The sequence below is a fragment of the Emydura macquarii genome, unplaced genomic scaffold, assembly GCF_026122565.2.
Source record: "Emydura macquarii macquarii isolate MOO-44397 ecotype Brisbane River unplaced genomic scaffold, CSIRO-AGI_Emac_v2 contig_3148, whole genome shotgun sequence".
In the NCBI taxonomy this organism is placed as follows: Eukaryota; Metazoa; Chordata; order Testudines; family Chelidae; genus Emydura; species Emydura macquarii.
In genome coordinates this window covers 53,456-66,461 of record NW_027133285.1, presented here as the reverse complement: position 1 = coordinate 66,461, position 13,006 = coordinate 53,456, and the positions used below count along the sequence as shown (strand labels likewise).

Genomic DNA, 13,006 nt, shown 5'->3' with positions numbered 1-13,006 from the left:
GCCTCTGAGTATAGGCAGTCCTGGCTCTCTCTAGGTGGCCTCTGGGATTCAGGTGGAGCTAGCAGGGATGGCGGTGTTATCTGTATCCCTTTCTCTGGGCTTCTCTGGCCAGGATATCTCTCAGGATGAGGATGAAGAAGGGCCTGGGATTCCAGGAGATGGTTATGGTAGCAGCTATGAAGATGAAGCTTGCTTCAGTAGCTTCTGGCTGTTCCTCCTCCCCCTCCTCCCCCCACTCTGTTCTTTCTTTAAGATCTCCTAAGGATTCTTTAAGGATGGAATAGCCCATCCCCTTATTATCTTGTCCACCAATTAGGCCTAATATCCAACACACCAATTTTGGTTCCTTAATTTCCTGCTCTACATCTCCTATTTTTAGCAAGCATGATTTCAACAATCTGTGAATTGTATCAACATGAGCTTTTTGTTTAGAGTAATTCAATCTTTCTGTCTCCCTTTCATATCTTTTCCTGTTGGAGTTTGTTATTATAGGTTATTGTGACATCTTATGACCTTTCACATAATTTTTTTACTATTGAGTTTTAAGTTAGGATGAATTTTTAACCCCAGTTCTCATAACGAGATGAAGGTTCAACTTCTTCCTGAAAGGAGAAAAAAAGATCTGAGCAGGGGTCTCTAATGCCTTTTACGAGTGTGCGATACCGAGATATGGGCTATTCCAATGGACAACTCACCTCTTGAAACTATTCCAGTGTGCATCAGATAATTAAATGGTCCTTTGGCCAAAGAGAAACAGTCAATGAAAATGATTTCCCATGCCCTGCTACAGACTGGGGACCAACTTGCTAGGCAGCAGTTCTGCAGAAAAGGACCTGGGGGTGACAGTGGACAAGAAGCTGGATATGAGTCAGCAGTGTGCCCTTGTTGCCAAGAAGGCTAACGGCATATTGGGCGGCATTCATAGGATCATTGCCAGCAGCTGGAGGGAAGTGATTATTCCCCTCCATTCAGCATTGGTGACGTCACATCTGGTATGTTGTGTCCAGTTTTGGGCCCCTCACTGCAGAAAGGACGTGGACAAATTGGAGAGAGTCCAGTGGAGGGCAACGAAAATGATTAAGGGGCTGGAGCACTTGACTTATGAGGAGAGGCTGAGGGAACTGGTCTTACTTAGGGTATGTCTGTACTGATGGCAAAATAATCCCTTCCTGACCCCTGCAGGAGACCATCGGAAACCCTGAAGCATGAGCTTCTAGGAACATCAGACATGAACCAGAAGGGACCCCCAGGACTTCCAACCCAGGTCCCCTGCCTCATCAAAAGCAACCCCGTTGTACAATTGCACTCACATATTTGTCCAGTTGTCCTTTAAAGCTAATTCAATTATTTCCCCCACAATTCCTATTGGGCAGCTCTTCCAGAACCTCTCATCTCTGATGGGAAGAGACCTTCTTCTCATTTCTGTCCCTGGCCATGGGAGGGGAGTGAGGGTCTAGAGGGTTAGATCGGGGCAGGGAAGGGGCTAGGACTCCTGGGTTCTATCCCTGGCCATGTGAGGGGAGTGTGTTATCTTGGACATCCAAATATAATGTTGCCATGATTTTGGTCCCAGCTGCACGGGTCTCCATCTCTGGAAATCAGCGGGGCTGCTCTGGACTGACAGCAGAGAAAAGGAAAGCAGAACTTCGCTCTGTGTATCTAAAAGGTGAGAACACATTTATCCAAGGGGCTATCTTGAAATACCGTGGCACGAAAAGGGCAGGGAGGTGAGCCAGCCTCCCCGCATGTGTGCTCGGTTTGCTGTCAGACCCTCTTCAGGCACACACTGAGCAGGGCTCTTTTCCTGCCATATTCACCCCCACACCTCCCCCTACCCCCAACCCACTGTCTGTGTTCTGGCTGTATCGTCAAACAGGCACGTTCTACACTATAAATAGCCCCTAAAGGTCATGCAAAAGGCTGTGTGTGTTCCGCCTTCAGGATTGGAGCCTGCATCCCCTGGCGGAGAAAGTCCCTGTTCCCCACCCCTCTGACCGGCCAGTCCCTGCAGACTGGGACCAGAACACGACCCCCTACCGCCCCCCCAGCAGGGTCCTTCTCAGAGCCTCCTTCATCTCCTTGTTTCGCAGGCTGTAGATCAGCGGGTTGAGAAAGGGGGTCCCCACCATGTAGAAGAGTGTCACCACCTTCCCGCTGGTTACTGAGGCGCCCAGGAGAGAGCCGTAAAAAGACCCACGACGGCCAGGTGCGAGATGCAGGTGGAGAAGGCCTTGTGCCGCCCGGCCCCTGCAGGGAGCCTCAGCACCGCCCTGATAACTTGCCCGTAGGAGGTCAGGATGAAGAGGAAGGTGGTGAAGAGGAGGAGGTAGCTCGTGGTGGAGAAGGTCTGTTTGGTCCAGGGAGCTGGGGCACAGGAGGCAGCCAGCAACGGGCCTGGGTCGCAGACAAAATAATCCAGGCTGTTGGGGCCACAGAAGGAGAGCTGGGAGATGAGGGCGACAGGCCCTATGAACCAGAGGAAACCAACGAGCCAGCAGGAGGCCGCCAGCAGCCAGGAGCTCTGTGGGGACATGAGGACAGGGTAGCGCAGGGGGTGGCAGATGGCCAGGTACCTGTCCAAGGCCATGGCTGCCAGGAGGAAGCACTCAGTGGTGCCCATGGAAAAGAGGATGTAGAACTGCATGAAGCAGGCGTGGAAGGAGATGGGGACGCCGGGGTTCATGAGGTTGAAGAGCATCCGCGGCATGGTGGTCGTGACGTAGCCAACTTCCAGCCAGGCGAAGTTGCCCAGCAGGATGTACATGGGCAGCTGCTGGAGGCGGGGGTCCCGCAGCACGGCCCACACGATGCTCAGGTTGCCGGCCAGCGTCCCGGCGTAGATGAAGGAGAGGAGGGCGCAGGCGAGATCCCGGCCCAGCCGGCTCAGGGAGGGGAAACCCAGCAGGATGAACTTGGTCACTGAGCTGGTGCCATTGGCTGGATTCATTCGGGGCTGGGGGGGGCCTGCAGATGAAAGGAAGCAATCGACAGGACGCCAAGGCTCTGCTCAGAGCTCTGGGAGGGGAGCAGGGTCTAGTGGTTACAGGAGTCACAGCCAGTCTCTTATACACATCACATCCCAAACTCCTCCCCAGCCACCTGTCCCACCACCCAATGTCCCATCTCCAGGCATTGCCTGGGGCTTCAGAGGAACAAGATATAACCCCCCCCCAAAAAAAAATAAAAAACAACCCAAGCACTCGCCAAATATATGGGGCAGCGGGGTGGAAATCCCTTCCTGTCCCCTGCCGATGGCCAGCTGAACCCTGAAGCATGAGCGTTGAGAATGTGGGACATTCACTGGAAATGAACCCCAGCGCTGCTAAGCTTTGCCCCCACCCTCCCAAGCAACCCTGTCTGACAATCGCGCTCATACAGTTGTCCAGCCCACACTGAAAATGAAGAAAATTGTTCCCTCCCCTCAACTCCGACAGGGAGGCTGCTGCAGAACGTCCCCCCTCATCTGGTTAGAAACCCCATGCTAGTTTCCAGCAATCCTGTGTGCATGGCCAGGTGGGCGGCTGGGCAAGGAGGGGCGGGCGACCGAACCGTGAAGCAGCCAGGGAAGGATTCAAAGCAAGAAAGAAGCTGTCTGGGAAAACCCACCTGGCTGTGAGATCTGAGCCTCTTCTCTCCACCTCTGTTAGGAAGGCGAGAGGGGGTTGATATCTGCTCTCTGCTCTGCTGGGTCCCTGGGACACGGTCTCTGGGGCATGTAGGAGCAGCTGGATCTGGATTTGATGCCTGAATAACGTGGGCACCCAGGAGAGTTCCAGGGCGAGCCCCCATCTTCCCAGCCACTCCACCCAAACACCCCACACAGATTTCCCCCATCTTCACACACAGCCCCCCACAAAACACACACAGTCCTCCCCACCACACACATCTCCCAAGGAGAACCGGGCATGCGGGTGAGGGGCCTGGATTTGGGGGGGGGGCTGTACAGAGTGGGGCTCAGGATGAGGAGACCCCTCCCAAGCCCATCCAGGGTCCCAGCGGCAAACTCCGCTCAGCTCTGTAATTGGCTCCACCAGCAGCCCCAAATCATCAATACCCAGAGCGAGAAACGTTCAGACATCAAAACAAGCTAATTCCCCAAGGGATTTGCAGTCTGGTCTCCATGGTTAGGTAAGTGGCTCTAACTCCCATGAACGATACGGGAGGGAGAACCAACAGCTTCCGTTAGTGCCAAGGCTTGACACAGCACAGGCAGGGGGAGTGAGATCTAGTGGTCAGAGGGTTGGACTGGGAGCCAGGACTCCTGGGTTCTTTCTCCAGCTCTCAGAGGGCAGTAGGGTCCCCAGAAGGGACCGGCAGCTCATCGTGTCTCAACGTCTGTATATCTGAGGCCACCGCCTAGCAACTGAAATTAGACCAAGGGTATTACAAACCTCAGTTAGATAAACTGTTCTGTGCCATGGGTGGAGAATAGCAGGGACTGCTGTGCTCCAATCCCTAAGGCCCCCGCGATAGCAGGGAAAGGATTAAAGGAGATACAGCCAGCTAGTCCTGGCAACTGACCCCCACCCACAGGCTGCAGAGGAAGGCTTAAAAATCCCCAGCTCACTGCCAGTCTGAGCTGGGGAAAGTTAGACCCGGAGCATGTGAGCAAGATGCAGCCAGCCGAGCACCTGAGTGTTTGACTCGGTGCCACCTCCGAGCCCTGGCCCACCCCACCCACTGTCCTATCTCCAGCCGGGGCCGTCCAGTGCTTCAGACCAAGATGTAGTAGCATGTTTCCTGCAGTGTCATACATACGGATACAGATACATGTGCACAGACATGAATTTCTGCTGTGTCATATCCCCACATGTGTCTCATGTGGCTTGAACAGATGCAGACAAACACAAAGCTGTTTCCATGTGCCGCAGAGGCCTGCATACAGGAACAATGGACTGGCCTAAGCCCGTGAGCACTTTGTCTCAAGTGGAAGAAATCATGCCCCTGGCTGGACAGGGCCGATCACCCGACCCCAGGGGGTGTTGGGGAAACTTGTGAAAAGCTGAGGTGTCTTTGTCTCAAGGCTCTCCCTTGGAATCCATCTTCTAAGCAACACCAAGGACGGAGAATCTACCCACGGGGGCGGGGGGAGCCTGGCTGCAAGATGCATCCCAACTAACTGCTCTCCAGCAGCAGTTTCTATGTCCTTCCCTGGATTTCCTGAGTCTCTCTGCAGTTCCTGGCAGACCGGGATCCACTCCACAGAGGGGCATGTCCGGGTCCTCTCCTTGGGCAGGCTTGGGTGAGAGAGAAAGGACTGAATGGGACCAGAGGCAGAAAACCCCTCCCAGCTGTTGTGCTGATCCTGGCTTATGCAGGCTTCAGACAAGATCACAGCCCAGGATGTCCCTGCTCGGGGCTAAACAGCTGAATCCAGTCTCCAGGGTTGCGAGCCCAGCTCTGATCTCAGCTCTGGAGCAAACTGCTCTGACAACCTGCCCTAGCAGACCCTAAACCCCAAAGGGGGAACAGCACCCACCCTGGATCTCACAGGATGACAGAATCCCTGGAAAAAACAAGGCAGGGTGGAGGTATAAAGCATGTCCCCAGGTGTTTGCAGAATAAAACAGGGATTTTTAACGCCACGTTGATAACAGCCCCAGACTATCAGCAGGCCTGGAGTAGCCTGTTCCTGCATTAACCCACATAATCACCTTTGGGGGTGGGCAGAGCTGTTGGGTCTTTTCCCCTGCATTGCATCAGCAGCTCTTGGGATGCAGCCGCTAGAGGAACCCACAACCCAGGCTGCTATGGCTGCTGGAAGTTGGTCACTAGGAGGTACCAGAGACAAAGACTAAAAACTAAGGGCCAAGTCCTCATCCAGTTACACTGAGTTAAGTTTAGTTTGGGATATTTTCTCCCACTGGGGATATGGGCCTTTGATTCCTGTTGAGGGATCTTCATTTTTCAGGATCTGGCCAATGACACATTTATACATCCATGTTCTTTGCCCATAAATACACATACGCATGGAAATGTGCACACACAATGGAAACACACACACAATAATGCATATTCACAACACACATGCAGTTACACAATACTTTTCACTAATAAACACACAATGTTGTGTATTCACAAACACGCACAGTAATGCACACTCAGAAACACACTCCCTCTCCGGAACAAGTGCTGACAATCACACAAAACTCACACACTGTTTTTCAGAAACAAACACATGATACTGGATATTTGTATCAGGTAGGTAGGTATCGAAGGACGCACACAGGCCTGTAAAACTCACTCCTTACAATGTAATCTCACAAAAAGAAACACATAAACCAGACGCACACTAGAAATTTTCGCCAGCAGAGCCTTGTCGGTTAGGAAGTGTTATTTTTTGTTTGCAACATTTCTATACCGGTAAAACCCTTAGTGGAATTATGGTTAAAGTAGCTTAAAAGTTTCTGAGAACCAGTATAAGCTATCCCAGCAGAGTCCTCCACTTAGGAAGGAAGAATCCCATGCACAGCTATAGACTGGGGACCGACGAACTGGGCAGCAGCTCTGCAGAAAGGGACCTGGGGGTAAAGGTGGATAAAAAGCTGGATATGAGTCAGCAGTGTGCCCTGGTTGTCAAGAAGGCTAATAGCATATTGGGCTGCATTAGGAGGGGCATTGCCAGCAGGTCACGGGAAGTGATTATTCCCCTCTATTCGGCATTGGTGAGGCCGCATTTAGAATATTGTGTCCAGTTTTGGGCCCCCCAATACAAAAAGGATGTGGACAAGTTGGAGAGAGTCCAGCGGAGGGCAACAAAAATGATTAGGGGGCTGGAGCACAGGACTTATGAGGAGAGGCTGAGGGAACTGGGCTTGTTTAGTCTGCAAAAGAGGAGAGTGAGGGGGGATTTGATAGCGGCCTTTAACTACCTGAAAGGAGGTTCCAGGAAGGATGGGGCTAGGCTGTTCTCGGTGGTGACAGATGACAGAACAAGGAGCAACGATCTCAAGTTGCAGGGCGGGAGGTCTAGGTTGGACATTAGGAAAAAGTTTTTCACTAGGAGGGTGGTGAAGCACTGGAATCGGTTACCTAGGGAGGTGGTGGAATCTCCATCCTTAGAGGTTTTTAAGCTGAGGCTTGACAAAGCCCTGGCTGGGATGATATAGCTGAAGTTAGTCCTGCTTTGAGCAGGGGGTTGGACTAGATACCTCCTGAGGTCCCTTCCAACTCTAATATTCTATGATTCTAACTACTAGCACATATACACTGGGAGAGTGTGTTTGTATTGCAATATCAGGAAAGCTTTTCTAGGGTAGACATGGCTATTCATTGTCTGGTTATACATTCTCTCTCTCTTTTGCTCTCATATAAACACACACACAACACACACATATTCTCCCCCGTTTATTCCCATTGGGTAAAATTATTAACTTCCCAAGTGATTTAGGTACCTAAATCTCATTTTCAAAAGTGACTTTGGCACATATAAATATAAAACGCCCAGATTTGTATAGATATTTAGATGTGTAAGGGAGATTATCGAAAGCACCCAGGTGCTTAAAACCCATTGAAATCCATGGTGACTAGGTTTTTCTTTAAAACTGCACAAGGCACTTTTGAAAATGGAACCTTGATTCTCTAAGGGTACGTCTATACTGACAGCAGCAAAGTCCCCACCATCAGATCGATTTTTCTGCATGGATGGAGCTGTCAGTGTAGACCTGCTCAATCAATCAGGAAGTTGACGTAGTAAATCCATCAAGTGGCATAGCGCTGCGTCAACGGGAATGCGGTTCCCATAGGCGCAGTGCAGTGAAGACGCCGTGCAGAAGGGAAGCACAGAAGTCGACGGGAGTTACGCAAGCTATTCTGCGTAGCTTGCGTAACTCCCTCCAACTGCCGCTGAATTTCCAAGTAAGTGCAGACCAGGGCTGAGTCATTGATGTGCTTTTGCGAAAGGTGGGCCTCACTATGTGACAACCAGCAGCCAGAGGTGTATTGCAGCAGGTCTCAGATGATCACATAGCAGTTGAAGGACATGACAACGAGGTGGAAGAAGTCCATGAAGCCCACCAGGAAACAGAAGTCGGGCTGGGTGTGGAAACTAGGAAGGAACTGGTCTCCCGATTGCTCGCCACGTTGGTCAACATCTGGGGGTGACATTGCCAGTGAGCGGGACCTCCAGGAAGGAGAGGTTTAGGATAAAGGGACATAACAGGCTGGTGAGTCTGCAGAAGAAGGCCCAGAGATTCTGGCTTTGCCATAAGCTTGTTTTCTTAGGTAAAGAATTCAGACCACAGAAGGAGAGAGTAATTCCAGTGCACCAATTGTAGTTTTATTTGACAGGGAAAGGAGAGAAATGGGGACAATGTCAGCTTCTGATACCAGTTTGGTGTTAGCCTGAAGCCGTATCCATAGCCTCAACCCATAACCAGCTGGGATTTCAGCATGAGTTCATCTTTAAACCTTGAATGGGGCCAATTTGATGTTTAAAGTGAAGAATGGGCTGAAGTGGCTTGTGGGATCAGGGCCTTTGCACAGAATACTCAAAGTGAGTGTTAAATTCATAATCACAGGTGTTTGCACCATATCGTCCAAATTACGTGTAAATACTCACAGATCTATTGACATCAATAGAGCCAGGACAAATTAAACCAGTTGAGAATTGGCCACTTGATTTCTCAATAATCTGAGTGTGAAACTTCCATTTATTTAGAGATGCAAACCAGAGCATATTTAAAATGTATCCAGTGTAAACAGCTCAAAGTTCAAACACCGAGTCCTTATGATGAGCTCTTTGTAAATGAGCGATGGAGTAAGATATAGTCATAAAAAATTCTTGTTAAATAATATTTATTAAGGAGTACTTATAAGAAAATCATGATCTGAACATAGACAATCATGAACAGGAAAAGAAGCACAATAATTTGAATAGAATAATTGTTATCTAGCTACCCAGCTAACATAATCCACAATCAAATAGAAATCTATCATTATGAGGTTGTGTGTTAGGACAAGGAATGGTCCTATCTGCCTGTGTCTCTTTCTAATCACGTGCTTTCTCTGTCATATATGTAATGTACACAACCATGCACAAAGATGGTATCCTAATACTCCTAACAGACCAACCTCTGAGAGCCTTTCTCAGCTTGGAAGTGAGTAGATTAACTAGCGATGGTGTATGGAATAACAGATCAGAGAGTGTGATGGCACTTTTCCACCTATACCCAGGCTAGAACAAAATGACCCCAGTCAAGTAACTTACACCAGTGTTTAGGTCTTTACTGAGTGCAGAGACTTTGGGCCAGAACCTCATCAGTGTTAAACTGATGATAGCAGTGGATCTAGTCTACGTGTGTGGTGATCTAGATGAGTTGGGAAATCAAACCCTTACATCTCCATCACACTCACTTTCTCCAGGGACCTTCTTAGCCAAATCTGGATGATTTTTGTATATAGGCTGTTGGCCAAATCCTAATCCCTTTGAAGTGAGGGGCTAAATCCCAGTGACTTCCATGGAATCCAAATTTGGTCTCATTACGCCAAGTGGTGGAGTCTCTATCCTTAGAGTTTTTCAAGGCCCGGCTTGACAAACTCCTTGCTTGGATGATTTAGTTGGGACTGGTCCTGCTTTGAGCAGGGGGTAGAAGTAGAAGACCTCCTGAGGTCCCTTCCAACCCTCATCTTCTATGATTCCATGATTCTATGAGTTAGAGTTTCTTTAGAAAACACTGGGAAAAGTTTCTCTTCAAAGCAGTCTTTCCACCATAGCCAGACTGACACAGCTTTTACATAGAGAATGTGGGTGAAGTAAAATCTTTCATTGGACCAGTTTCTTGAGATGGGAGAGATGAGCTTTTGAGCCACACAGAGCTGGTAGGGTCTGGGAAAGAAGAGATCTGTGTAGCTCGAAAGCTAATCTCTCTCCTCAGCAGAAGTTGGTTCAATAAAAGATATTACCTCACCCACCTTGTCACTCTAATATTCTGGGACTGACAGAGATCCACTGCATACAGCTTTGACATAGTCATTGAGGGTTAAAATAATAAATAGACACCACCTGAGTTTCTTTGTCCCTCAACACAACATCAATAACACAATAATATCCCAACAGTATAATCATTTCAGGAGGAACGTGGCCATGAAGAAACCTCTTTTGCACCTTTTATCATTGTGGGGAGAAAACCTACAGCTCTCTCAGAAAACCCCATTAAAGAGAAGACATATGGGAACCCTCAAGAGAAGTCAAATATTGAAAATCCTGTCTAACCAAACACTGACCATCTCTCCAGGCCTTCCCGCTTCCAAACCCACCTAGAACACTGATACAAAGAAAACTAACAAACAACTAAGGGAAGATAAACTAAAACTGTGAACAAACAAACAAAAACCACAAAGAACAAATGTGCTCATATCTCTGTCAGAGTTTTTATCCTTAAAATTTAGAAGAGCCACAGACCATACAAAGGATTTTGCTATGGTTAGTATGAGCAAGGTGATCAGATACTATGGTGATGGGTAGCAGTACCTGGTAGATAGATAGGTAGATAGATAGATAGATAGATAGATAGATAGATTCCCATCTTAATTGTATTAATGTAAACTTATACTAAATACTTTTTTCTTGAGTTATGTTTTCCTGGATTTTTACTAGTGTTAAAACCCAATTCTTCACAAACAGATTGCACAGTATGCTCTCACGGAGGCAATGATGTCATCAGATGATTATATTTATAAAGAAACACCGAAGGAAATTGCTACCGAAGGAGACATATGGACATTTTATTCTTGCTGAATAACCTCCAGCACATCCATTTACTCAATGCACCATTGATCTCCTTGTTTCTTAAGCTGTATATGATGGGATTCATCATCGGTGGCAACACGGAATAGAGAACAGCCACTAAGAGATTTAGATCTGAGGCTGAGCCGGAGGTGGGTTTCATGTAGGCAAAGGTAGCAGTGCAAAGGAACAAGGTGACCACAGTGAGGTGAGGGAGGCAGGTGGAGAAGGCTTTATGCCGGCCCTGTTCACAGGGGATTCTCAGCACTGTGGTGAAGATCTGAACATACAACATAGTTATGAAAACAAAGCAGCTTAAGGATAAGCACACACTAAAGACAATAACTCCAACTTCACTGAGGTAAGAGTCAGAGCAGGCCAGCTTGAGGAGCTGGGGGACTTCACAGAAGAACTGATCCACTGTGTTGCCTCCACAGAAGGAGATTGTGAAAGTGTTTCCGGTGTGTAGCGCAGAGTTGAGAATGCCACTGATCCAGTCACCGGCGGCCATTTGGACACAAGCTCCCCTGTTCATCACCATCTCGTAGTGCAGTGGTTGGCAGATAGCGACGTATCGGTCGTATGCCATGATGGTAAATAAGGCAAAATTTGCTGAAATAAAGAATGAGAAAAAAAAAACTTGGGCGACACATCCAGAGTAAGAAATGTACCTGGTGTTCATGAGGGAATTGACCATGGATTTCGGGATGATGACCGAGATGGAGCCCAGGTCTAGGATCAACAGATTCATCAAGAAGAAGTACATGGGGGTGTGAAGACGATGGTCGAGGGCTATGACTGTAACAATGAGAAAGTTCCCCACCAAGGATGTCAGGTAAATCACTAGAAACCCCACAAAGTGTAAAATCTGCAACTCCCGAACGTCAGAGAAGCCCAGGAGAAAGAACTCGGTCATGGTGGTTTGGTTGGACATTTTTTTCCTCAGTCCATTGTGTGATGGCTGTGGAGGGAATGAGATGGGCGATGGTTAGGATTAGAGCTACAAAGGGAATGGCCTGGATTCCCCGAGATCTGATTGTATGAATGTCAAAGGTGCAGAGCACTCGTCGTTTACAATGACTAGGTGTTGTCAGTGCTCCTCACGTTGACAGTCAATCCAGCGTGTTATCACACTCGTGTACATTGGATCGGCTCCTTTAAAATCAATGGAGCTTTGTCACTTGACCTCATCTTAGGCTGTGTCTCAAGGAGAGGCTTGTTCAAATGCAGAGTGAAGGATGGAACAAAGTAAAATCCAAATCCAACAATCCTAGCAAAGAAGGGCCTTCCATGGTGACCATCACCAACCTCACAGCTTGGCCATGAAGCTGATAGACTAAAACGCCAGCACCGCCTGATTCCCACGCTGCAGGGCAACATGATGTGGCCTCCTCCAGCATGGTAAGTGGCAGCTTTTCTCCCCCCATCTCTGTGCTAGACAGCTGCTGTCTGCTTCCCAACTGATTTATGGCACCAAATCCCAGCTGCACTTCTGCCTGCGTGTAACAATGGGCCAATCTCATCCCTCCATTACCGCTGTGTTGCATTGTTTACTCTGTGCTGTGTGGTGCAGTGGTTGCCAGGACACTTGGGCTCTGTTCTTGTTCCTGCCAGTGACCTGCTATGGGACCTTGGGCCAGTCATTTCCCCTCTTGGTGACTGTTCCCTTCCCTCCCTTTCTCTGCCTTATCAACTAGGCCTTCAAGATCTTTTGATGAGGGGTCCTGGTCCATAATTTAAAATGTATTGTGGCCCCTAGTGGGATTTTCAGAACCATCTATGCACTGAACAACCCTTAAAATCAATGACGTTTACGCTCCTAGGTGCTTCTGATAACCTCACTAGGTGCTTAAATACCTTTGGAAACAACACCCCATGTCTTGTTATGTGTACGTTCTGCACACCCGTCTACGCTCAACCGGCAACAGTCTGGAGCTCAACCAAGAGGTAATTCTGTTCCCTATGAGCTCCTATTTGTCCTTGAAAGGGGTCAGGATAGACAGGTGTTTGCTGCTTGGTTCAGCTCTAACCCAGCATTTAAAGGGGCTAGTCCATATAAAATAGTCTGTGTGCTCTATCAATTTTACTAGTTATTCAGTTGTTAGCTCCTGGCAACTATCCCTTTGAAAGAGAAATCACACAGATGCAATAGAATAAATGGGTTTGAAACCAAGAAATCTTAATGTTCCCAAATGTTATTTAAAGTTTAAGGCTGGGTGGAAATTTTCAGGTGCATTGTTCTTAATGGGGATTGGGTTTTCAACTAAACAACAAATCTCA

The 13,006-nt window shown here is 48.4% G+C and overlaps 1 protein-coding gene and 1 pseudogene across 1 annotated transcript; both read right to left on the bottom strand.

The window, feature by feature from the left end:
* Positions 1–2,033: 2,033 nt before the first annotated feature.
* On the bottom strand, positions 2,034–2,947 carry LOC137142109 (olfactory receptor 11G2-like; annotated as a pseudogene).
* A 7,753-nt stretch (positions 2,948–10,700) lies between these two features.
* On the bottom strand, positions 10,701–11,660 carry LOC137142108 (olfactory receptor 14A16-like). Its single transcript, XM_067531340.1, has one exon. It carries the CDS (start codon positions 11,658–11,660, stop codon positions 10,701–10,703), a length of 960 nt encoding a protein of 319 aa, XP_067387441.1.
* Positions 11,661–13,006: the final 1,346 nt, after the last annotated feature.